Raw genomic sequence first — 27,691 nt, 5'->3', positions numbered from 1 at the left:
AACAAAAAGAAAAGTTGGGATGAATATGATCCAAACACATACAACTTCAATTTTTTTAAAAATTTAAGTAATAAGTTATGTTACAGAAATATACAATATGCTAGGTATGGTGGTACATGCCTGTAATTGCTGCTCTTGGGAGACTGAGGCTAGCCTGGGCTACAATATGAGATCTCATCATACCACTATGCCTCTAAAAACCTACAAAGAAACAACAAATTCCTATGAAAAAACTGAACAGACTCAAATCGAACAGTTCTCTTTAGTAAACAAACACAAGAAAGTGGTCACTGTCAGTTGGTTTCAATCATTTTTCTTAATTCTCTTTGATTTTTTCCCCTCGTCGTCTGTCCCCATCTCTGCAGGTCGCTTCTTCAACCCCTTCATTTTCCTGGTCTGTAGTTTGCTTAGGTCTTGCTTCTGCATATGAATCCTTCCAAAAGTTGTACCAAAAGTATCCTGAGAGATATTCTTTCTCTTCTTTGGCTATAAAATAAGAGAAATATATATATACATACACATATATACGTATATATGTAATCTTTCAGTGACCTTTTATTTACTACATAACTTGTAAAAATCTAGTACACAACTTCCCATTGTGAAGACTCCAGATGACACAAAGGACACAGCTTTACACAACTGTCCTCTCTAGGGACCATGGGACTTCTTTAAAACACAAGTTCTCACCCAGAGCCAGTCACTGCCATCTGGGTAAAATGTCAGGTCATCTGTCATGTACCCAGAAGACTGAGTTATCAGTTCAATCTGTACTAGTGTTCCCCAGTTAGGCTGTCCACCTGGTGTGTACCGTTTATTTTACTGCTATTTATGTGTGTGTGTGCAGGAGCCCACGGAGGCCACGAGAGGAAGTCACAGGGTGTGAGCGTATGGTGGAGCCATCCTTCTAGCCACACTAGTTGTTTGGGAAATAAATGAAAACGAAGTTGGGCTTGGCAGTCCCAATCCATGCTTGCAATCCAGCACTGAAGGTCTGAGACAGAAGAATCCTGAGTTCAAGGCCAGACTAGACATCAAGTCAAAACACATTTCACAAGTATACTGCTCTAGAAAGACAGCTCTCAACCTGTCTTCACAATGTCTACACTGCTCTGCCTCTGTGAAAAATGGAGGTCCTGGCTACAAGAAAACTGCCAGCCACACCAGCCCCCTGGCTTCTGCAGCTCTTCCACCTTCATATCTGGACATGGTTTTTCTCCTTTCTAGCTCGGAGCCTAACTTTTTATCTCCTTTATTCATTTTTCCATCTCTTTAACAGAATGGCCACAGATCCTTCCTGGCAGGAGAGGAATACAGGAATAAACAGGTGGCTTACCTTGAGAGCTTTGGGCATTTTCATAGACAATTTATAAAGGTCATCTGATGCTAAGTGTGTCCTCCTCAGAACGAGGTCCAGCGACGGTCCCATCTCCTCCAGCTCAATTCGTGGGGTTCTGCAGCCAGATTTCTTCAACAGCAGCCTTTAGGAATAGGAGAGATGCTGCTTTGCTTATGTTTTAAAGTCCTCTTTGAAAAACCTCTGTTGAATGGGGCGTGTAGTTTCAAATAGTGACAGGAATGGGGTAAGAGGCTAAGCCTCTTCTTAGATACTTTTGGCATTCATACCAAGTATATTTTTTGGCTAGTTTTTAAAAATCAGAAATGAAAGGACGCAATATTGCTGAGAAACAACAAGTATGAAAATTATTTTCAAAGCCGGGCGGTGGTGGCGCATGCCTTTAATCCTAGCACTAAGGAGGCAGAGGCAGGTGAATTGCTGTGAGTTCAAGGCCAGCTTGGTCTACAAGAGCTAGTTCTAGAACAGGCTCCAAAGCTACAGAGAAACCCTGTCTAGAAAAACTAAAAAAAAAGAAAAGAAAAGAAAAATTCAAATAATTCAGTGATAGAACACATGAATGCTCTAAGTTGTAACTAGACTTTTGAAACAGTATGTTTAGTGGACATGGTGGTGTACACCTTTAATCCCAGTACTTGGAGGCAGAAGCAGGTGGATCCCTGTGAGTTTGAGCCCAGCCTGATCTACACAGTAAATTCCAGGACAGCCATAGCTACATAGTGAGACCCTATTTCAGGAGAAAAAGAAGTAAAAAGAAACAGTATGTTGAACAAATTCCCATCTCCAGCATTATTAAGTTAAATCAACCCATTCAAAATTGACTTTTCCCTGCAGTTCATTAATGACTCCGCAGCTTGTAGTAAATCTAAAACTCCCAGTAAATAAATTCTTAGGTCCACAACTGGCCTCACCCCCGGCTGTTTTATGAGTGACGGCCTAAGAAGAGCTGAAAGACCTGAAGTATAACTCTAGCACTTGGAATGGAGGCCTGAGTATCAGTTAGAGGCATTCTGATAAGCAGTGATTTCAGGACTGTCTGGGCTATGTGAAGCCCTGTCTCAAAAAAAACAATAAAAAAAATCTGAACATTATATTTAGCAACCACATTTTAGAGCAGTTATGTTCCCACAGGTAAAGAGGCATGAGGGAAAAGGGACGGAAGGGAGATATGAACTGATCAGCACCGCAGAGTCAACAGACGACATGGGTAATGAGAAGGAACAGAACAATTACGGAAGGCTCAAGAGAGCAAACAGAGGAAGCTGGCATGAGTGTGCTGATGCCTACTAGCAGAACTAGGTCCTAAGTCCACCTGGAGACAGCCAAGAGAGCGTGCATGCATGGGAGGCACAACTGCTGCTCACAGCAAGAATCACACAGACATCAAGCAATCACCCACACTCCATTAAATGAGACAAAACAGTCTGTGACGCAGAAAGACCAGAGGGGTCAACAACAAAGCGCTATGGAAACAGAGGGACAGAATGAGTCAGGTATGGGGCTCACACCTCTAATCCCAGGACAGGAAGTAGAGGCAGGCAGATCTGTGCTCAAGGGCAGTCTGGTCTACAGAGTTCCAAGACAGCCAGAGCAACACAGAGAAACCTTGTCTCACCCTCCCCGAAAAGAGGAAAATGAATGCTAGGCATGCTGACATGTGTCTGCCATCCCAGCTGAGGAAATGAAAGTTTATACTGGGTCCTGATTTTGAAATTAAAACACTGTACTGTGAATGACTGGCAGGCTAACCCTAAAGGTGACTTCAGCAATCCACCTGCCTCTGCCTTCCTAAGGCTGGATTAGAGGGGTGCTGCCACGGCGTACAGTTCACCCTTGCTCTGAAGTCTGGTGTGTGTGCGTGTGTGCACGGGTACACACGCACATGTGGAGGAGGCCAGGTGTCATCCACAGTGGAAGAGAGAAGAGCAGAGGGACCGAGGCTGAGAGGAAAGCAGCTGCTAAGGGGACTGATCCCATCTAGCTTGTCCCTCCAGAAACCTTTATATTGCCGGGCACAAAAAGACTGATAGGCAAGAAGAGGTAAATACTTAAGTTTCATCTGGACATTCTATTTGTTTTAAGGAGTAAAAAAGGGATGCTAACCCTAATTCTGAATAATTTTAGCATGGCAGTATCTCATCAGTAAAACAAGAATCTGGCCACGACAGGCTCCAAAGCTACACAGAGAAACCGTTACAAAAAAAAAATTTTTTTTCAAAAAAAAAATTCAAGACAATCTGGCTGGGAGTAGTGGTTCTGGCCTGTAATGCCAGCACCTAAAAAGTCAAGGCAGGAGAACTCCAAATCTGAGGCCTACCTGGGCCACACAATGAGTTCAAGGCCAGTCTAAAGCTACATCAAGAGATATTGTTTCAAAAACTCAAACCAAACAACAAAACAATCTGCTTGCTGGGATCTACACTCATATTAATATTACACTGGGGTTATGGCAGTTACATGAGAGAGGAAATTAACGCAGCAATGATACTTCCTACACACTTGATGCTGGAGCTTTCAAATCTAGGGTGTCTGGCTTGACTGTGGCCTGGAGCTCTAAATCCAGTCAAGGACAATGAGACAGCACGGAAATCTAGGAAGGGCGATTACTATATATGCCAGGTGCATAACAGATGATCAGGGACCCTGGAAAGTGAATTTCCCAGAGCAGTCGGATGGGAGGTCAGGGCACAGCTCCTGCCGCTACCTTCTGCAATCTTGCAGACACACTGGGCAGGAACCAACTCTGAGCTAGAATACAATGTGATCCCTGAGGGTTTTGAAGACCACGGGGAAATGCACTTACTTATAGCTTCGAAAGTAAACCTTCCCGTTCAGTGCCGTAAAGTGCAGAACATACTCTAATCCGGCCAGTCGGACGTTTGACACTGTGGGGCCTCTGAAGAAATCTGAAAGCACATATTCAGTTGTTAAGAAAGAGAACTATTTCAAAATTCAGTTACAGGGGCTGGAGAGATGGCTCAGTAGTAAGAGCACAACTGTCTGAAACTCCAGTTCCAGGGGACTTGACACCCTCACACAGACATACATGTAGGCAAAACACCAATGCACATAAAATAAAAATAAATCATTAAAAAACATTCAGTTACAAAGTGCTATCTTTTTAGCAACTGTGTGTGTGTGTATTTGCAAGGATTTGTGGGTACACTGACAAATGTTCACTGAGGCCAGAGAACAATCTCCAGGGTTGCTCCCCAGAACAATTTCCCTGGAGTAGACTTTGGTAACTAGGCTAGGCTGGCCAGTCAGCAAGCCCTGGAGAGTGTCTGTCTCTACTTCCCCAGCACTGGGACTATGACCAAACTCAAGCATGTAACTGGCCCTTGCACTATTTCTCCAGCTTACTTTAGTTCGTTTTGAGACATGTTGACAAATAGAAACGTCAGTCTGACCTCAAACTCCTCACTAAGAGGATGACTCTGAACTCTCTGAACCCCTGACTCTATCTCCCGAGTGCAGAAAGTATTCACCAAAATACACTTATTCTTTGTTTACTATCATCTTTATATACTAGAAACAGTCACATTAAAAAAAAAACAGCCATAAAAATTAGGACAGACAGAACCTAAACACTGGTACTGTTTCCTGTGTTTCCCATGAAGAAAAGCAGTCCCAGGTAGGTAAGATGGCACAGTGAGTAGGTACACTTGCTATGCCAGCCTGGAGACCCAAGTTCAATTCCCAGGACCCAGGTAATCGTGGAAGGAGCAGTCAACTCCACAACGTTTTCCTTTACCTCCACACACATGCACACCCACTACACATCATATACACAATAATAAATTTTGTTTTTCGTCAGGTGGTGGTGGCTCACACTTTTAATCCCAGCACTCAGGAAGTTGAGGCAGGCAAATCTTTCTTTGAGGCCAGCCTGGTCTATAGAGAAACCCTGTCTCAAAAAACAAAAACAAATAAAAACCAAAAATGAAAAGAAAAATTTGTTTTTCAAAAAAAGCAATTTTCTAGGTTAGAATATAATCTGATGACAGAAGGCTCGCCTGGCATATATGAAGTCCTGGGTTCATCCCAGTAGGTTCACTGTGCTGTTTGAGAGACCAGAAAAGAAGTCTGCAGGAGACAGTCCTCTATTAGCCTTTCCTGCCACAAGGTACGTTAAGCACACACCCTAAGGTTACATCACCTAGTGGTGCCACAGCCATTTTACAGTGTAAATGTGGTGTTCACACACGGAGGAGGTCGGGATGACACTCTCCCAAGTATAGGGCTGCTGTTACTGTATTTCATTTGGACACAGAAAGCCAAGCAGTGGCCTGACTTCCCCCGTCAACAACATTCCTCTTCCACCTTTCTACTTCTGTCCCAAATTTCTTTTCCGTGCTACTCCCTTCCTGATCACTGCATTGTGTAGTCTTTCATGCCATCTAGTGGAAGTAAAAGATATGAGACAGGGCTTATGAAGTCTAGTGAGCCCTCGTGTGGTGGCACACGTTTATAATTCTGTGTAATAAAAGAACTGCTGCACTGGTACCAGCTTACAATACAAAGCCCATTTCAAAAGAGACCCAGATACATGCACACAAGAAAAGGAGCCCAGTGGTGGTGCACACCTTTAATCCCTGCAACTCAGGAGGCAGAGGCAGGCTGATCTCCTAGTTCCTAGTCTACAGAGCGAGTTCCAGGACAGTCAGGATGGTTACAGAGAAAACCTGTCTCAAAAGGAAGGAAGGGAAGGGTGGGGCGGGGAGCGGGAGAGAAGGGAAGGAAAGAGAAAAGAAAGAAAAGACACAAAGCCACACATGGCAGAACAGGGCTATAGTCCCAAAACTCAAAAGACTGAGCAGAAGACCACAGGCTAGTTTGAAGCCAGCCTGAGAGACACAGCAAGACTCTTCTCAAAACTACTCCTGAGCTGGTGTGGTGACTGTACCTGCATCTCAGCATCTGGAAGGCTGAGACACGAGTACTGGGAAAGGGCAAGGCCAGCCTGGGTTTCATACAGAGACTCAGGCTACTTTGAGGTACAGAGTGAGATCGTGTCTCAAATAACCAAAGAGTGCTAATGTGATGGATGGCTCAGTGGGAAGGGTACTTGCTGCACAAGCCTGGAGACGTGGGTTCCATCTCTAGGACCTAGTAATGATGGAAAGAGAGTCCAAACCACAAAGTTGTCCTCTGACCTCCCCATGTGCACTGAGACATGTTGTGGGAGGCCTCTTGTTCGTTTCCCCACTGCCCTGACTCAATCACTTAGAAACTAGATTATTTGTAATACTGTTTGGCCAATAGCTTAAGTGTATTGCTAGCTAGCTCTTACATCTGAAATTAACCCATTTCCATTATTTTAAATTTTACCATAGGGATTGTAGCCTACCGGCAAGGTTCCAACTGACAGCTTGTGTCTTTCCCCTCTGGCGGATACATGGCAATCTCCTTGACTCCACCTTCTTTCTTCCAGCATTCAGTTTAGTCACTACCCCCAGCTCTACTCTGCCCTATCACAGGCCAATGCAGATTCTTTAGTCATTAACCAATAAAAACACATATACAGAAGGACTTCCTATATCAGAGGCACACACACACACACACACAAAAACAAAAAAATCTTAAAAGTCTGGGGTTAGTGTGGGGTGGCACATTTGCTTAGAAGTCATAAGGCTCTGGGATTCAATATTCAGCACAACAAAAAAAAATAATAGCAACAGTCATTATTAACTGAGAAGTTCTAAAAATTACGATCCCAGTAAAACGAGTTCAATCACTAGGAAATATGAAAGCTTTTTGTTCTCAACATGTCTATCATAAATATCCTTTGCTGACCTTAGATTTTTAAAGTCAAGTATACAATTTAGATGCCACCAACTTTTCAAGTGACCTAGGACAAAGAACCACAAAGTTTTTAAAATGTGGTGGTGCACAACTTTAATCCCAGCACTTGGGAGGTAGAAGTAGGTAGATCTCTGTGAGTTTGAGGCCAGCCTGGTCTACAAGAGTTAGTTCCAGGACAGCTAGGACTCTATCTTGAAAGAAATCCTATCTTGAAAAACAAAAGCAAAAACAAATTCCCTCACCCCAAATAATACAGGTTATTGTCACTGCTGACAGTTGCCCACCAGAACTGGATAAAACATCACTGCTGAAGACACCACACACTTTGGTTGCAGGACACAAAGAAATCAAGATACGGAAGCTTTCTCCCGACTGGCTTGCTATGCATGATGCTGTGTAGAACTGACGTCCATAGTCATAACTCAGTGTGGTCCTCACACGTTACACCACTGATTTACCAAGCAAGATGCACTCACTGATGCAACAGTGGCCCGACTGTCGCGAGTATAACCAACTTGTATCTTTAATATTAGATTTGAGGTGCCCTCTGCAGGAGAAAATTCACATCTGGTACTGTAAACCTGGTCAAAAGCCTGTGGCTGGGGCAGTCACATGCCCTAGTGGAGATTCAACTGCTGAAGTTTAGCTACTGGACATGGTATTACTGTCATACTGCCTTCTAAATATTTATGTGTATGCCCGCAGATTAGTGCTGCTCTCAGTTTGTCAGAGGAGCATCTTTTTGTAGAGGAGAGCAATTTCTGCAGACTCATAACTGGTCAAAGAAATCAAAGTAAACAAGTGTTGGATGCTCAGCTTTAAATGGGATATCCGAGGCTCAGGGAAGTGAAGAGGTGGACAGACAGACTGAAGACGCTGGAAGGGGAGGAGGGGAGGAGTGCTGTGGAACTCACATGACATGACATGACTGCTGATCTCTGAACAATTATCAGCTGTGGTTCCTGCAAAGGTGCCATCCCTGGGCAGGTGGTTTGGGGTTGTATAAAAAAGCAGACTGAGGGGGCTGGAGAGATGGCTCAGTAGTTAAGAGCATTGACCCAGGTTCAATTCCCAGCACCCACATGACAGCTCACAACTGTCTGTAATTCCAGTTCCAGGGGATCCAACACCCATGGCAAAACACCAATGCACATAAATAATACAGAACTATAGGCAGTGAATCGTTGCTGGGGAAAAGAGATTTATTTGGGGTGACTTGCCTGTGTCCCTGGAAACCTCCAGCACCACAACCTCTGCTGAGGAAAGCAGCTCTTATTAAGCTCAGTGAGACAAGAAGACTGGAGCATGAAGACAGGAGAGTTGTACAGTTCAGAGAAGGGAACAATGTGAACAAGCTTAATGTTACACAAGAGGTAGGTTTCAAAGGCAGCTGTAAGGTCAATGAGACGAGTTCCATTAATTCTTACCAATAAGAAGATTTTTTAATCTTCTATAGTCTTCTGTTACATCAAAATCATCACCAGCGAATATCAACAGGGGTTTTGTTCCCTCAGGGCACTTACTAGTCTATGAGATTTAAAAAAATAAAAAAAGCCCCGTAATTAAATCATTTCCAAAATCTAAAGAATTTATATAACAATTTTTGAGATAGTCAATACCTATTAAAATAATTTCAACATTTTTACACACACATTCTGACTTATGGTTGCTACAACCACAATTGAGGATCCAGAAAAATCACTTATATGATAAATCACAACTGTCACTTAAATAGCAAGACATGCCTTGAACCCACAGGTCCAATCTGAGGTCACTGTTCTACTCTGAACCTAAGGAGGCTGGAGTTATTCACTACAAGGGAGCTTGCAAAAAACTTTTTTCAAAGCCACAGGAGAAGAATATTTAGTTTACTCTACTGAACCTTCAAGGTCTGTCCCTTTTTTAGAGAGCTGAAGAAGCGAGAAATATGTCCATTTACCATAATTTAACCATACGACAAGCCTCAAGTCCCACTAGCTCAGTTGGACAGAGTGGAGCATGCCTCTAATCCCAGTGCTTCTGCAGCATAAAAGCAGGAAGATCAGAAACTCAAGCTCAGCCTTGTTACACAGCAAGTCTGAGGCCAGCCTGGGTTATTTAAAATTCTATATTAAATACACAAAACCCACTAAATTATACAACCTTCATTATAAACAATATTCCTTCTCTCTAAGCTCCTAAACTCTAATCTTGGCTTTTATCTAAAATATGCACGACTCTACGGTTAAACAATTAAACCCCTTTGGGTTTCAATCACCAAATCTAAATGGAAAACCAAGGCTGGAAAACGCATTTAATCCCAGCACTGGAGTAGCAGGGGCAGGCCAATCTCTTGAGTTCAAGACCAACCCGGTCTACATAGGGAGTTGTGGGTCAGCCAAAGCACACAGTGAGCCCTGTCTCAAACACAAACAAAGACCCCACCAGTAAGCAGGAACTGCCTTAACTCAGACCTCTAAGATCCAAGCGAGACAATGCAGCGGATGGGTCAATATGAGGAGAGACACTCCTGCCTTTCTCAGGATGTTCTGGCCACACTTTCCTACTCTGTTTCAAAATCCCATTCAAACAAAGTAGCAACTGCAGATTCCCGAAGAGGAGTTATGTCAATAATTCCATAGCTAAGAGACAGAATAATACAGGGGCAGCCAGAGCTTTCTGGTTGTAGAACAGTGCCAACCGGAAAACTTCGGATTGTCTGTAAATGTTGTTATCACTTAGGAAAGACGGCATTTACACCACAGGCCTAACCAGAACTGGGCACCACTCTCTGAACTTTAGCCGCTATAAAATCCACACGTACTATTTGTTATAAATATATTCCTCTTTTGCTGGTCTCATTCTGCAGACCAGGCTTGGTCTTTAAAACACAGAGATCTGTCTGCCTCTGCTACCTGAGTGCTGGGACTAAAGGTGTGCGCCACCACCAACCAGCCTACACTTCTTTACTCCTACTCCTTTTTAAAATAAAAGTAAAACTGTATTTCTACATGAGGCGCTTTTTCTATAAAACTCTATCAATACCAATATTGGCCAAGAGCATTATTAAAATGCTATTTAGTTTGTTTTGGGTTTTTTTTTTTTTTGGTTTGGTTTGGTTTTGGTTTTTCGAGACAGGGTTTCTCTGTGTAGCTTTGGAGCCTGTCCTAGAACTAGCTCTTGTAGATCAGGTTGGCCTCGAACCCAAAGATTTGCCTGTCTCTGCCTCCCGAGTGCTGGGATTAAAGGCATATGCCACCAGCGCCAGGCCAAAATGCTATTTAGTTTTAAGATTGGTATCTTACCTTAATATCCTTTAGAGAGACAAATTTCTCAATACCCAGTTCAATCATATCCAGCACATGGTAGTCATACATTCGACCTAGAAGGAAATGCAGTTTAAGCACACAGATTCCACAAGCTGCCACCAAATAATCTGTGTCTTCTCTCTATCTCCAAACTCACACACTCCCTTCTTAAATCTCGCCATGTACTTAGTTGTATGGTTAGGGTATTAGCCATGGAAAACTCTCCACTCTCATGTTAAGCCCTGCTCCCTTACTTTAGGGACTAAATGGGGAGCTGGGTGTGGCAATGAGCACCTACAACCCCAGCCCCGGGGAGGCAAGACGATGGAGCTCAAGACCAACCTGGACTACAGCAAGTCACAGGCTGGCCTGGGGAAAAACAGAAAGACTATTAAAACATAATTACAGGGGGCTGGAGAGATGGCTCAGTGGTTAAGAGCATTGGCTGCTCTTCCAAAGGTCCTGAGTTCAATTCCCAGCAACTACATGGTGGCTCACAACCATCTGTAATGAGGTCTGGCGCCCTCTTCTGGCCTTCAAGTATACAGACAGAACATTGTATACTAAATAAATAAATAAATATTTTAAAAAAGTTTGAAAAAAAAACATAATTACATAAAATAAAAACAGATATAGTTCAGCATGCATTAGGCATGAGATGAAACCTTAACAATAACATCCACTCAAAAAACAAGAGATATGAAAAAGGGTTGTCTTTGACTGAACATGTTTGATAGAAACATATAGTTTCTATGATCAGGGCTGGAGAGATGGCTCAGTGGGTAATAATACTCCCTGCTCTTCCCGAGGATTTGAGTTTGGTTCCCAGCACCCATGTCACGACTATCTATAACTCCATGCAGTTTACCTATACACAAAAACACACACCGAATAAATAAACAGATAAACAGTGCACCAGAAACCCACACTCCCTGCTTAAAAGCCAGAGCTGCTTTCCAAAGATGTTTGCAATGGGGTTCTAAGACTACTCACCAAGAACTACTTCTCATAATTCTTTCTTGCTTCCCTGGGCTAAAAGGCCATACTGATGTCACTGGTGGACAGAAGTTCCCAAACCTAGCCTTCAAAAGGCTGGGTAAGGGCTCCACCACTGAGGTAGACTCTAGTCCAAAGAAACATATCCAGTGTCACAAGGTTACAGCAGCAACAGAAACTATCCTTTTTTCTTTCTTTCTTTCTTTCTTTTTTTGGTTTTGGCTTTTCGAGACAAGGTTTCTCTGTAGCTTTGGAGCCTGTCCTAGAACTAGCTCTTATAGACCAGGGGCTTTGAACTCACAGAGATCCACCGGCCTCTGCCTCCTGGGTACTGGGATTAAAAGCGTGCATCACCACCGCCCAGCAGGAACTACTCTTGAGCTGACTGTAAATCCTGAAAACATGAGTCAACTGAGTCATGGAGCTTACTCTGAGTGAAAACATGAGAGTAGTGGGTGTCACAAGACACTAATTCCAGAGCTCAGAGGCAGGAGGATCTCTCTACATTCTTGGTCGGTCAGAGGTATATAGTAAGACCATGTCTCAAAAACAAAACAGACTATGATACTCACCTATTACTAGATTATTCGGCCTCTTCTTATTATGGGAGCCAAACATGAATAAAGAACAATCTGACTTCTTGGAGAAGAACTCCTAGTAAGAGAAAAAAAAAAACATTCAAAGAGCTTAGCCTGGCCTGCTGTGGTGGTTCACAAATTTGGAAGGCTGAGGCAGAAGCACTGTTGTAAATTCCAGTCAGTCAGAGCTACATAGCAAGAGGCTCTGTTGTAGAATATTATTTTAAGAAGTGTTACATTAGGGGCTGGAGAGATGGCTGGCTCAGTGGTTAAGAGCACTGTCTGCTCTTCCAGAGGTCCTGAGTTCAATTCCCAGCAACCACGTGGTGGTTCACAACCATCTGTAATGAGATCTGGCGCCCTCCTCTGGTGTGTGGGCATATATGGAGGCAGAATGTTGTATACATAATAAATAAATAAATCTTTAAAAAAAAAAGAAGTGTTACATTGTTTATGGTGTGGAACATTTGTTTTAATGATGCAAAGATGTGTTGTACTTTTTGTTACATTTGTTTAACTCTGTAAAGTTGTGTTACTTTGCCTGTCTAAACCACCTATGATCTAATAAAGAGCTGAACAGCAATAGTGAGGCAGGAAAAGGATAGGTGGGGCTGGCAGGAAGAAAGAATAAAGAGAAAGAAAAATCTGGGAGGAGAGGAAGGAACAAGATAGAACAAAGAAAGAAGGACATGGGGGCCAGCCACCCAGCAAGTCACAGAGTAAGAAGGAAAGAAAGGTATACAGAATAGAGACAGATAAAAGCCCAGAAGCAAAAGACAGAAGAGATAATTTAAGAAAAGCTGGCGCAGGTGGATCTCTGTGAGTTCGAGGCCAGCTTGGTCTCCAAGGCTACAAAGAAACCTTGTCTCGAAAAACAAAGAAAGAAAGAAAGAAAGAAAGAAAGAAAGAAAGAAAGAAAGAAAGAAAGAAAGAAAGAAAGAAAAGCTGGCAAGGAACAAGCCAAACTAAGGCTGGGCATTTATAACTAAGTCTCTCTCTCTTCTCTCTCTCTCTCTCTGTGATTTATTTGGGAGCTGAGTGGCAGGCCCCCCAAAAAGCCAAGAGAAAAGAAGGAAAAACAAACAACATTTTGGCATTCCAACATGGGACTAGTGTAAAAGAAAATTCAACAAGCCTGTCTTCAAACAAACCAATCTTATAAAGCTTATAAGATACCAGGGCGGGAGCTGGAGAGAAGGCTCAGTGGTTAAGAGCATTGCCTGCTCTTCCAAAGGTCCTGAGTTCAATTCCCAGCAACCACGTGGTGGCTCACAACCACCTATAATGAGATCTGGTGCCCTCTTCTGGCCTTCAGGCAGAATACTAAATAAAGAAATAACTGGGCCAGGCAATGGTGGCACCCACCTTTAATCCCAGCACTGGGGAGGCAGAGTGAGTTTGAGGCCAGCCTGGTCTACAGAGCAAGTGCCAGGACAAGCTCTACGGCTACATAGAAAAACACTGTCTCAGAGGGAAAAAAAAAAAGTGTTCTGTAAAAAGTCTCCAAAAGGAGTGATATGGCATGTCTTTAAGGGCAGTACTCTTATTAAAAATACCCTCTGTATTTTTTTTTCTTTTTATATCAAAGTCATTATAATTCCCATAAAATTCTTCTCTGTTGGGGGCTGGAGAGATGACTCAGTGGTTAAGAGCACTGGCTGCTCTTCCAAAGGTCCTGAGTTCAATACCCAACAACCATATGGTGGCTCACAACCATCTGTAATGAGATCTGATACCCTCTTCTGATCAGCAGGCCTACATGTAGGCAGAACACTGTATACATAATAAATCTTTTTTTTAAAAAAGGGGGGGGGGCTGGAGAGATGGCTCAGTGGTTAAGAGCACTGGCTACTCTTGCAGAGGTTCTGAGTTCAATTCCCAGCAACCACATGGTGGCTCACAACCATCTGTAATGAGATCTGGCGCCCTCTTCTGGTGTGCGGGCATACATGGAGGCAGAATGTATATATAAGAAATAAATAAATCTTTAAAAAAAGAAAAAAAGAATAATCTTATAGTCTGGATACCAAAACTGTTATACATAGGACTTCTATTTTAAAAAGGAAAAGATAACATTAGGAGTACAGCATGAGTTAGTCTGAAGTCAGTTTTACACAGTTCTGTCCTGTTACTTCTGATGCTGGGAATGGCACCCAGGGCCTCAGGCATGCTAGGCCAGAATGAGCCAGTACCATTACCACTTACTCCCCAGCCACACACCCAATCCTACCCATATGAGCTCTCCTTTATTAAAGAAAATTCCTGTACTTACTAGTGATGTCTGATCCTCAAATGGTCTTGTAATATTTTTCCTAAGAATATTAAAAAGAATGATTACAGTTTTAATAATGTTAATAAGTACATTCAGTTAAATGATATAATGAATAAAAAGTAACTATATACTCAAATGATTAAGAGAGTACGACACAGTGGGACGAATCTTTAATTCCACTATTTGGAAAGTACAAGTAGGTAGATATCTATGAGTTCCAGACAAGCCAGGGTTGCATAGTGAGACCTAATCCCAAACACACCACCCAAAAGTAGGGTGAGAAAGCCTGGAGAGATGGCTCAGTAGTTAAGAATACTGGGTACTGTTTCAGAGAACCCAAGTGGGTACAATTCTCAGTACCCACCTGGTGGCTCACAACCATTTGTAACTGCAGGCCCAGGACCTCCAATGGCAATTGGCACACATGGTGCAGGCTGCACACAGACAAAACCCCCAAACATAAATTAAAACAAAAGGACAAAAATGCAAACAATCACTTTTAATCCCAGCACCCGGGAGACAGGGGCAGGCAGATCTCTGAATTTGAGGTCAATCTGGTCTACAGAGCAAGTTCCAGGACAGCAAGCACTACATAGAGAAATCCCATCACAAAAACAAAAAGCAAAAGAAAACAAAAAGATTATCCTAAGTATTGGGCTGGAACAACAGCTCAGCAGTTAAGGGTGCTTACGGTTCTTATAGAGTATCCAAGTTCAGTCCCAGAAACCCCATCAGGCAGCTCACCTCAGCTCTGTGGGATCTGATGCTTTTTGGCCTGGGCAGGCCTTCATATGCACATGGGCAAACATACTTGCAGGCACGCGCACACGCACACGCACACACACACACACACTCTTATTTTAAGAGGGAGCAGAATGGGGGCTGAAGAGATGGCCCAGAGGTTAGGAACATTTGCTACTCTTCCAGAAGACCCAAGTTCAATTCCCAGCACCTACATGCAGCTCACAAACATCTGTAACTCCAGTTCCAGGGGATGTGACACTTTGCACACCAATGCACAGAAAATAAAGTTAAATAAATTACATAAAAAGTATGAAAAAAGAGGGAGCAGAATGTACAAAGGGATAGCTCAGAGAGGGCCTGTCTAGCACACACAGGGCCTTGGATCTCATCTCTAGTACTCCCCCACATAAGGCAAAGATTCTGAAACACACAGAAGCTTAAAAAAGCAAAAAAGGCAGAAAAGCACTGCTGAAACTGAGTGAGCTAAGTGGACGATGGTGTAAAATCCGTATGACTACAACTGGGCAGCGCTTGGGAAGTAGAAGGATCAGGAGTTAGAGGGCAGCCAGGCTATATGCAACCTTGTCTCAAAAACCACAACAATCCTAAAACCAAAACCAAACAAATATCATCAGTCAAAGAAGGCAGACTAGATACAGAAAGAATAATGGAAAACAGTGATCTGCTGAGGAATCTCTCCTGTTTAACTTTTCTTTAAAATTTTTCTTATTAAAGGGTCATTGTGTGCTATGAGACCAGACTTTACCCGGGATACAATAACAATACTATATTATAACCTTCAAGAGTGTACCGAACCCACACTGAGTTAAGTAACTTAAAAATAAAGGGATAGACAACCTTTTTCTTCAGAATTCCAAGCAGAAAGAGACCATAGAGTACCACAACCATCCTGACTGTACACAGACAGGACATTAGACACCACAACCATCCTGACTGTACACAGACAGGACATTAGACACCACAACCATCCTGACTGTACACACAGACAGGACATTAGACACCACAACCATCCTGACTGTACACACAGAAGGGACATTAGACACCACAACCATCCTGACTGTACATAGACAGGACATTAGACACCACAACCATCCTGACTGTACACACAGAAGGGACATTAGACACCACAACCATCCTGACTGTACACAGACAGGACATTAGACACCACAACCATCCTGACTGTACACAGACAGGACATTAGACACCACAACCATCCTGACTGTACACACAGACAGGACATTAGACACCACAACCATCCTGACTGTACACACAGACAGGACATTAGAGCACCACAACCATCCTGACTGTACACAGACAGGACATTAGACACCACAACCATCCTGACTGTACACAGACAGGACATTAGAGCACCACAACCATCCTGACTGTACACACAGACAGGACATTAGACACCACAACCATCCTGACTGTACACACAGACAGGACATTAGAGCACCACAACCATCCTGACTGTACACACAGACAGGACATTAGACACCACAACCATCCTGACTGTACACACAGACAGGACATTAGACACCACAACCATCCTGACTGTACACAGACAGGACATTAGACACCACAACCATCCTGACTGTACACAGACAGGACATTAGACACCACAACCATCCTGACTGTACACAGACAGGACATTAGAGCACCACAACCATCCTGACTGTACACAGACAGGACATTAGACACCACAACCATCCTGACTGTACACACAGACAGGACATTAGACACCACAACCATCCTGACTGTACACAGACAGGACATTAGAGCACCACAACCATCCTGACTGTACACAGACAGGACATTAGACACCACAACCATCCTGACTGTACACACAGACAGGACATTAGACACCACAACCATCCTGACTGTACACACAGACAGGACATTAGAGCACCACAACCATCCTGACTGTACACACAGACAGGACATTAGACACCACAACCATCCTGACTGTACACACAGAAGGGACATTAGACACCACAACCATCCTGACTGTACACACAGACAGGACATTAGAGCACCACAACCATCCTGACTGTACACAGACAGGACATTAGACACCACAACCATCCTGACTGTACAAACACACAGGACATTAGACACCACAACCATCCTGACTGTACACAGACAGGACATTAGACACCACAACCATCCTGACTGTACACAGACAGGACATTAGAGCACCACAACCATCCTGACTGTACACAGACAGGATATTAGACACCACAACCATCCTGACTATACACACAGACAGGACATTAGAGCACCACAACCATCCTGACTGTACACAGACAGGACATTAGACACCACAACCATCCTGACTGTACACACAGACAGGACATTAGAGCACCACAACCATCCTGACTGTACACAGACAGGACATTAGAGCACCACAACCATCCTGACTGTACACAGACAGGACATTAGACACCACAACCATCCTGACTGTACACAGACAGGACATTAGACACCACAACCATCCTGACTGTACACAGACAGGACATTAGACACCACAACCATCCTGACTGTACACACAGACAGGACATTAGACACCACAACCATCCTGACTGTACACAGACAGGACATTAGACACCACAACCATCCTGACTGTACACAGACAGGACATTAGACACCACAACCATCCTGACTGTACACACAGACAGGACATTAGACACCACAACCATCCTGACTGTACACACAGACAGGACATTAGACACCACAACCATCCTGACTGTACACAGACAGGACATTAGACACCACAACCATCCTGACTGTACACACAGACAGGACATTAGAGCACCACAACCATCCTGACTGTACACAGACAGGACATTAGACACCACAACCATCCCGACTGTACACACAGACAGGACATTAGAGCACCACAACCATCCTGACTGTACACACAGACAGGACATTAGAGCACCACAACCATCCTGACTGTACACAGACAGGACATTAGAGCACCACAACCATCCTGACTGTACACACAGACAGGACATTAGAGCACCACAACCATCCTGACTGTACACAGACAGGACATTAGACACCACAACCATCCTGACTGTACACAGACAGGACATTAGACACCACAACCATCCTGACTGTACACAGACAGGACATTAGACACCACAACCATCCTGACTGTACACAGACAGGACATTAGACACCACAACCATCCTGACTGTACACACAGACAGGACATTAGACACCACAACCATCCTGACTGTACACACAGACAGGACATTAGACACCACAACCATCCTGACTGTACACAGACAGGACATTAGACACCACAACCATCCTGACTGTACACACAGACAGGATATTAGAGCACCACAACCATCCTGACTGTACACAGACAGGACATTAGACACCACAACCATCCTGACTGTACACAGACAGGACATTAGACACCACAACCATCCTGACTGTACACACAGACAGGACATTAGACACCACAACCATCCTGACTGTACACACAGACAGGACATTAGAGCACCACAACCATCCTGACTGTACACAGACAGGACATTAGACACCACAACCATCCTGACTATACACAGACAGGACATTAGAGCACCACAACCATCCTGACTGTACACAGACAGGACATTAGACACCACAACCATCCTGACTGTACACAGACAGGACATTAGACACCACAACCATCCTGACTGTACACAGACAGGACATTAGACACCACAACCATCCTGACTGTACACAGACAGGACATTAGACACCACAACCATCCTGACTGTACACACAGAAGGGACATTAGAGCACCACAACCATCCTGACTGTACACAGACAGGACATTAGAGCACCACAACCATCCTGACTGTACACACAGACAGGACATTAGACACCACAACCATCCTGACTGTACACACAGACAGGACATTAGACACCACAACCATCCTGACTGTACACACAGAAGGGACATTAGAGCACCACAACCATCCTGACTGTACACACAGACAGGACATTAGACACCACAACCATCCTGACTGTACACACAGACAGGACATTAGACACCACAACCATCCTGACTGTACACAGACAGGACATTAGAGCACCACAACCATCCTGACTGTACACACAGACAGGACATTAGACACCACAACCATCCTGACTGTACACAGACAGGACATTAGACACCACAACCATCCTGACTGTACACACAGACAGGACATTAGAGCACCACAACCATCCTGACTGTACACAGACAGGACATTAGACACCACAACCATCCTGACTGTACACACAGACAGGACATTAGACACCACAACCATCCTGACTGTACACAGACAGGACATTAGAGCACCACAACCATCCTGACTGTACACACAGACAGGACATTAGAGCACCACAACCATCCTGACTGTACATAGACAGGACATTAGAGCACCACAACCATCCTGACTGTACACAGACAGGACATTAGACACCACAACCATCCTGACTGTACACAGACAGGACATTAGAGCACCACAACCACCCTGACTGTACACAGACAGGACATTAGACACCACAACCATCCTGACTGTACACAGACAGGACATTAGAGCACCACAACCACCCTGACTGTACACAGACAGGACATTAGACACCACAACCACCCTGACTGTACACACAGACAGGACATTAGAGCACCACAACCATCCTGACTGTACACACAGACAGGACATTAGAGCACCACAACCATCCTGACTGTACACACAGACAGGACATTAGAGCACCACAACCATCCTGACTGTACACAGACAGGACATTAGACACCACAACCATCCTGACTGTACACACAGACAGGACATTAGAGCACCACAACCATCCTGACTGTACACACAGACAGGACATTAGACACCACAACCATCCTGACTGTACACACAGACAGGACATTAGACACCACAACCATCCTGACTGTACACACAGACAGGACATTAGACACCACAACCATCCTGACTGTACATAGACAGGACATTAGAGCACCACAACCATCCTGACTGTACACAGACAGTACATTAGACACCACAACCATCCTGACTGTACACAGACAGGACATTAGACACCACAACCATCCTGACTGTACACAGACAGGACATTAGACACCACAACCATCCTGACTGTACACACAGATACTATGGAAGGATGGGTAACAGCTAAATTTCCAGAAAGAGAGGAGCCAGAGTCCTCAGAATTTGTGAGTTTAGCATCCACAGACTCATATGATTGCACATAGGAAATGTTGGGGTGGCTATGGGCTGCATCTGCACTGGACATAGGAGGACTTCTGTTTCTTAGATTTATCCCTAAACATTACAGCCAGCTGAGCATCCAGTATTCACACAGTAATATAGAGACAACTGAGGTGTACAGAGAACCGTGCCATTTCACACCCAGGACTGGAACATCCACGGACTGCATATTCCAGGGAAGTCACAGATCCACTTCCCAAGAAATTACAAGGAATGACTATATTTGCATAGTTTTAAAGTAAACATTTACTAGCTACAAAGGGAAAAATAGTAACTTTACGAAAACACTGGAGACAAAGCACCAAAGACTTTCACAAATTAAAGACAAAGGGTGGGGCCAGCAAGATGGCTCAATGGGTAAGCATCTGCCTGGAGAGCCCAGGAGCCTGAGTAAATCTTCAGAGCCTACAGAAAGGCAGAAGGAGAGCCAAGTCCACAGGTAGTCCTCTGCACCTGCACCATGGGACGTAGACCCGCACACAGGCATCATACCCACAACAGAAGATGACTGGGGACCGAGGATATTTAGCCCTGAGTGGCAGAGCACTTGCCTAGCATGGGTTCAATCCCTAATATTGCCAAGGAGGAAAAAGAAAATCAAGACTAGGGAAACAACTAAAAGCAACGTGGAAACTAAAAACTGAGTCAAGTAAATAAATCAATACTGCACTTCATATTAACACAGTAATGTCAGCTCCCCACTGAGAATACTGCACTTCATATTAACACAGTAATGTCAGCTCCCCACTGAGAATACTGCACTTCATATTAACACAGTAATGTCAGCTCCCCACTGAGAATACTGCACTTCATATTAACACAGTAATGTCAGCTCCCCACTTAGAATACTGCACTTCATATTAACACAGTAATGTCAGCTCCCCACTGAGAATACTGCACTTCATATTAACACAGTAATGTCAGCTCCCCACTGAGAATACTGCACTTCATATTAACACAGTAATGTCAGCTCCCCACTGAGAATACTGCACTTCATATTAACACAGTAATGTCAGCTCCCCACTTACAATACTGCACTTCATATTAACACAGTAATGTCAGCTCCCCACTTAGAATACTGCACTTCATATTAACACAGTAATGTCAGCTCCCCACTGAGAATACTGCACTATAATAATTCAAGATGTAACACTGGAGGACCTAGATAAAGGACATACAGGAATTCTAGTAATGCTTATAACTTTCCTATGCATATGTAATTATTTCAAAATAAGGTGTGTACATTTTACAGTTATGCAAGAATATGCTGAGCCAGGCATGGTGGTGCACGCCTTTAATTACAGCACTTGGGAGGCAGGGGCAGGAGAACTCTGGAGGCCAGCCTGGTTGAGTTCCAGGCCAGACTGTTACACAGGGAAATCCTGTCTCAAAAAACACAAAAACAAGAATAAGAACAACAAGAAGAAGAAGAAGAACAAGAAGAAGAAGCATTCAGTACAAATACTAACATTTTTTTCTTCTAAATCTTGTGTAAACAATTCTTACGTTTACAGCTAAACAAAGTAAGTAATAATAAACCAACTTACTTTTTATAGAGAACTCCATATGGTTTCTTCAGTGCATACTGTAAAACATAATTTTAAACTCTCTCAAAAAAACATTCAAAAAGCAGAGTCATGGCGATCTTCCTGCTTCAGTCACTCAAACATTGGAATTATACTCGGGGGCCATCACATCAGCTGTTTCCAATTCAGTGGTGAGGGCAGGACCTCACCATGTAGCCTGGGCTGCCCTGACTGCCAATCTGCCTCTGCCTCCCGAGTTCTGGGTTTACAGGCATGTGCCGCCATGTTTAATAAAACATTTGATGATCCTCAGCCAAGTGTTTCCCTGTCCCAGTGTAATAAACATCGTCACCTTTTTCTGACAACCAAGAATGACCATCAGGTAATACTCTGTAATATGGCACTGCTCTTAGACCTTATTCATTGTGCAGGGTCACTGGGAAGTGGCAAGGCTCAAATAAATAAAAATCCGCTCAGAGACTAGTCTTTAAGTACCCTTGCAAGTACTCACAAGATAAAGTTTCCAATTTCAGTGTCGCTATTTACCCCTCCCAACTCAGCTCTTCTTTAAGGCTGGATCTTAAGACATCACAATTCTACCACATTTGGCCCAACTCAGGATGCTCAAAAGTTTCTAAAAAGTCCAACCTTACTTTAAAAGAATATTTAAAGCCAGGCTGCACTACATAGTGAGACCTTGTGTTTTGTTGTTTGGGTTTTTGGTTTTTTGGAGACAGGGTTTCTCTGTGTATCCCTGGCTATCCTGGAACTCACACTGCAAACCCAGCTGGGATTAAAGATGTGTGCCACCGAGCACAGCTTCTTTTTTTTAAAAAGCAAGATAACAGGACTAGAAAGAGGATTTCTCTTCCAGAGAGTTCCCAGCATATCAGGAGGCTCACAGCCATCGTAGCCCCAGCTACAGGCGCTCCAAGGCCTCTGGCCTCCATGGGCACCCACACAGATACTCACACTGGAGATGCTAAGTTTCTACCTACCACGTCTCTGAGAACTTGCGTCACAGTTGCGTTTGCATTTCCTCCTTTAATCAGCATGGCATTCTTAATGTTTTCATTGAGCTTTGGTTCTCTCTTCTCAAGAAATCTCTTAGCCCTTTTGGTTTTAGGTTTTCTGTTCAAAAGAGCAAAATTCATAACAATTTATACATTTTCCTCATATGACACAACTACAACTTGACTGATAACCTAAAAAAAGAATCAACAGACATCATACTCACACCTATCAAGTAGGGTTCCATCATTAAATAACAACATAAAAACTCTCACCTTTTCAGGGAGATATTAGCAAAGGTATTTATCATTACTGATAAATACAGGCGTTTTGTTAGTTTTTGGTTCCTTACGAAAACTTACTGATATCTCCACATTGCTTTAGTACTGCTTTTTTTCTAAACCTCTTATTACTAAACACCGAAGGCTTCTGGGGCTGAGAGATTAAGTTAAGAGCACCTGCTACTCCTATTGAGGATCAGGCTTGGTTCTCAGCACCAGCATGGAAGCTCACAACTGACTGCAACTCCTGTTCCAGAGGAGCTGATGTTCTCTTCTGGCTTCTGTGCACATGGCACACATAAAGCTAACACTTACATATACATACATAAAAATAAATTTTAAAAGCTAAAATGTCTCAAGTGAACAGTTATCTTTAACTATGTTTCTTCATGGTGGCTTATGCCTGTCATTACAGCTCTTAACTAATCAGGCAGCTAGGACTAGAAAAGCAACATGCCCAAGGTCCGGTGTGTGTGTGCGGGCCAATGTTAAAATGAACTAGATATTAAGAACCCATCTACAACCCCCATTACCAGAAAAAAAAAAAAAAAACCTAGCCAGGCAGTGGTGGCCCATGCCTTTAATCCCAGCACTTGAGAGACAGAGGCAGGTGGATCTCAGTGAATTCAGGCCAGCCTGGTCTACAGAGCAAGTTGTGAAAAACAGGACTGTTACACAGAGAAACCCTGTCTCAAAAAAAAAAAAAAAACAAAAACAAACAAACCTAATTTGTTATTGCATTTTTATAGCGGGGCAGTAATAGGTTGTTATTATACATTTCTTTCTTTCTTTTTTGAAATGTTAGCATTTAATTGGCCTCCCTGAGTGGCTTCAAGCCACCAGAACATAGGCACCGCTTCTGCTGAAAGATTTGGCTTTCCCTTCCCCAGAACTTTGCAGTAGCCTGATCGCAGGACATCAATATTGGGAGCAACTCCAGTCTTGTTCTTGGCAGCGTTGACCCGGATCTGCTCCTCCAGTTTATCCAGGGTGACAGTCGGGTAGAAGCTCTGGTTCCTCTTTAAGTGGTAATGCCTCGTACCAACTTTCCCAAAGTGACCAGGATGACTGGGAAGGGGAGGCAAGCACCTTCAGAGCCTCCCTCCCCGTAAGCACATCTTTGAGGTTCTCTTCTTATGCATGTCACTAACCTGGTAACTGACCATGCCAGAAAGTCCACAGCCAGTGAATAAGGTCAGCAGTTATTCTTCGAGGACTCTAGCACACTAAGGCAACGATCAATACCTGAGCGTGACTCTAGCCTCGGATATTATACATTTCTGTTTAGAAGAAAGCATTCAACTTTGCCTCCTCTATGGTAAACATGGTACTTTTCAAACAGTTTTCTGTCATCTGCTAACAAAATGTCTCCTCTCTTAAATATAACCCTCATCTTCCAGTCTTGGGACAGGGACAGAGGGAAAAGAAAAACAATATATAGCCGGGCAGTAGTGGCGCACACCTTTAATCCCAGCACTCAGGAGGCAGAGGCAGGCGGATCTTTGTGAGTTCGAGGCCAGCCTGGTCTACAAGAGCTAGTTCCTGGACAGGCTCCAAAGCTACATAGAAACCCTGTCTCAAAAAAACCAAAAAGAAAAACAATATACATACTTTAGTTTCCCACAAAGAACTAAGAAATTCTCCTTCAATGAAACGCCACGGGTTAAACCAAGTAGTCAGTCATTTACTGGTCGCTCAAAATGGATTTTTATTGAATCAAACACACTGTGTTTATACAGCAATAACGGCTCATGCTTTGATTTTTTTTTCAATCTCGCTAACCAGTAATCAACCAATAAACTGCACCTTACTCTATTAGCGAGGCAGAGCGGGTGCAAAAAAATTCTACTGACCAAACAGAAACTGTAGTGTACACGGCACATTTACTCACAAAGCAGAAAACTGAGCCGGGCGGAGGCAGCGCACGACTTTTATTTATCCCAGCACTCAGGAGGAAGAGGCCGGCGTGATCTACAAAGCGAATGCCAGAATAACCAGGACTACAGAGAAACCCTTTATTGAAAACCGGGGAGGGGGGCGGCGGAAAACTCCAACGTCCAGTGCTGTAACATATGGGAACCCAATAATTAGTTTTGAGCAAACGTAACCATCCCTCAGTGACAAGCAGAAGCATACAAATTTAGACGGAAAAAAAAATAAAAGCTCTGTACTTGTTATGGCAAACACTGCCAAGACTACCACGGCAGCTATTTTACAGGGTGCGCTGAATTTAAGAGTTTTAAAGGTTCAGTTACAGAACTTTGAGGCCGGCTTGTCGCCTGGTTCTGTCAGATTCCGGGCCTGTACTCTTAACTCGGTCCACCGCCTTTCTCACACTTCACAATCCATCCGTAGCGGCGCCGTGAGCCCTGGGCTCTGGCCACGGCTGTGGTCCTCGCTCCACCCCACAGCTCGCAGTCAGCCTGCAGGGTTTCTCCAGCAGACCCGGGCGGGAGGATCCGCCAGCTCCTTCCCTCCGGTCAGGAAAGCGCAATAACGGGGAGACCACGGCAGAGGCAACAGCCCAACCGCGGGAGACTCCCCACCGCTCCTCCCAACGCCATCGCGCACCACACACACTTACAGGACTTTATCCAAAGCGTCCATCGCTACCGGACCCCGAGCAAACACACGTGTACCGCGCACTTCCGCGAAGCCGCCGCTAGCGCCGGAAGAGGCGGTACCGGAAACACGAAACACGACTTCCTTAGCTCCGCCGACCTCGGTGGCAGCCATGGTGGGAGGGCATAGCGTTCTGTTCCCTTGGTAACGGAATGTTTTGGCTGTTTTCTGGAAAGCAAACGCTTTAAGTGACTTGGTGCGGAGCCGAGTTTTGGGGAAACCAAGTGTTCGCCTTTAGAGAAATAACCAGAATTCTAAAAAAGGTTGGAGGCATGGTACTCAGATAATTACAAAAATACTGGCATGAAAATAACATCATTGGCTTAACTGCGAGATCAGTTGCGGCCGGTTAATTACTCGGTTGCTTTCTACAAAAAGATTTACGGAGAATACTGCTGATTGTGATTTCCCCTCAAATTTTAGTCATAATTTGCATACAGTTATATAAAATGCACCCTTTAATGTGATGTATACAGTTTAGTGGTTTAGGGTGCATTCACAAAGCGGGTGAACCCCGCACAGCCTTGTAAAACTAATTCTGGAGTTCAGGAAGGGCAAGGCAGGATTGAAAGTTGAAGTCCAGAGGGCGGTGGTGGTGCATGCCTTTAATCCCAGCACTCAGGAGGCAGAGGCAGTCGGATCTCTGTGAGCTCGAGGCCAGTCTGGTCTACAAAGGGAGTTCCAGGGCAGGCTCCAAAGCTACAGAGAAACCCTGTCTTGAAGTTGAAGTCCAGCCTAGGCTCCACAGTGAGATGCTGTCTCAAGCACACACACACACCAAAGAGGTCAGCATTGGGGTGCAGGCATGGCATTTCAGTACTTTGGAAATGAAGACAAAAGGATCAGGCTATGTAGGGCTCGGGATGCCAGCCTGGGCTACAGGAGACCTGTATACCTCAAGACCTCTTTGCAGTTTAATCTGCTGGGATTAAAGGCATGCACCACCACTGCCAAGCATCTAGTTTACTGTATTAAGGTCTGTCTGTGTGTTTGTGTGTTGTTTTGTGGGGAAGATCTTGAAATGCAGCCATAGCTGGCACAGAGCTATTGCCCGTGCTGATGTGGAACTTGTGATGCTGCCTGTCACCAAGGACAGTCAGGATTAAATGTAGAAAAATGTAGAAAAAAAATATTGGCGTGTTCAACCTCACTTTGATTTACCATCATGAATGGTAAAAGGACTGGAGTTATAATGTGGCCAGTGACTTAACCAACCATGCTTAATAATGATGCCTCCATAAAAGCTCCAGGGGACAGGACTTTCTGTCTTCTTTAGGTGGTTTCTGTCTTGAGTATGTGGAGGTTCTGGGAGGGTGACTTTGAAAGGAGATGAATACCCACTTGGCTCTTGGAATGAATGTGGCTTCTCCATCTGGCTGTTTCCAAAGAGGAGCAGTTAGGTCAGTCTCAGTACACAGCAAGTTCAAGGTGAGACTGGACACTATCTCAAAATAAATAAGCAAGAAATTCTAGTAAACAAACTTTCCTGGAACAGGCGGTGGTGGTGGTGGCGCACGCCTTTAATCACAGTACTTGGAAGGTTGGAGGCCAGCCTGGTCTACAAAGCGAGTTCCAAGACAACCAGGACTGTTACACAGAAAAATCCTATCTTGAAAAATCAGAAACACACACACACACACAAAACAGAACTTTCCCAGGTCCTTTTCCTAAATTCTTACTTTCAGCTGTTTTAGCAAGCAGTTGAAAGTAAGAAAAGGATTGTGGGAACATCCCGCTTGTGACCAAGTCATAAATTGTGGGTAATTTGGGGAACTCACTACTTGAGATTAACATGTAGAGATGGGCAATCCTATGGAATTGAGCCCTTAACCTGTGAGACCTGGGCAGTATCAGAACTGGACTAACTTGGAGGCTATTGAGTAGGCATCCTCCAGGGCACCGGTCTGTGGTAGAAACT

The 27,691-nt window shown here is 44.0% G+C and overlaps 1 protein-coding gene and 1 non-coding gene across 2 annotated transcripts; both read right to left on the bottom strand.

Annotated features, from left to right (window-relative positions):
* Window positions 1-24: 24 nt before the first annotated feature.
* Window positions 25-25,842, bottom strand: Rpf2 (ribosome production factor 2 homolog). The gene is made up of 10 exons (XM_075945126.1): window positions 25,736-25,842; window positions 22,858-22,990; window positions 21,881-21,918; window positions 14,296-14,335; window positions 12,018-12,099; window positions 10,447-10,523; window positions 8,590-8,689; window positions 4,161-4,263; window positions 1,337-1,481; window positions 25-486 (listed from the first exon to the last, which is right to left on the bottom strand). The coding sequence occupies exons 1-10, from the start codon at window positions 25,756-25,758 to the stop codon at window positions 304-306; spliced, it is 924 nt and encodes a 307-aa protein (XP_075801241.1). The 5' UTR covers window positions 25,759-25,842; the 3' UTR covers window positions 25-303.
* Window positions 24,290-24,419, bottom strand: LOC142842822 (small nucleolar RNA SNORA3/SNORA45 family). The gene has a single exon (XR_012909483.1). It is a non-coding gene; the product is annotated as a small nucleolar RNA SNORA3/SNORA45 family (small nucleolar RNA).
* Window positions 25,843-27,691: the final 1,849 nt, after the last annotated feature.

Source organism: Microtus pennsylvanicus, chromosome 1 (genome assembly GCF_037038515.1).
Source record: "Microtus pennsylvanicus isolate mMicPen1 chromosome 1, mMicPen1.hap1, whole genome shotgun sequence".
NCBI lineage: Eukaryota > Metazoa > Chordata > Mammalia > Rodentia > Cricetidae > Microtus > Microtus pennsylvanicus.
The sequence above is the reverse complement of the archived record's forward strand: the minus strand, read 5'-3'. Positions and strand labels throughout refer to the sequence as shown.

What these genes read in the sequence shown, in the direction of transcription:
- Rpf2 (XM_075945126.1), bottom strand. Translation starts at nt 25,758, where the DNA reads ATGGACGCTTTGGATAAAGTCCT. An exon ending in TCTCTCTAAAGGATATTAAG is followed by an intron (nt 8,690 to 10,446) that starts GTAAGATACCAA and finishes TAAATCTCATAG; the next exon opens with ACTAGTAAGTGCCCTGAGGG. An exon ending in AAATGCCCAAAGCTCTCAAG is followed by an intron (nt 487 to 1,336) that starts GTAAGCCACCTG and finishes CTTATTTTATAG; the next exon opens with CCAAAGAAGAGAAAGAATAT.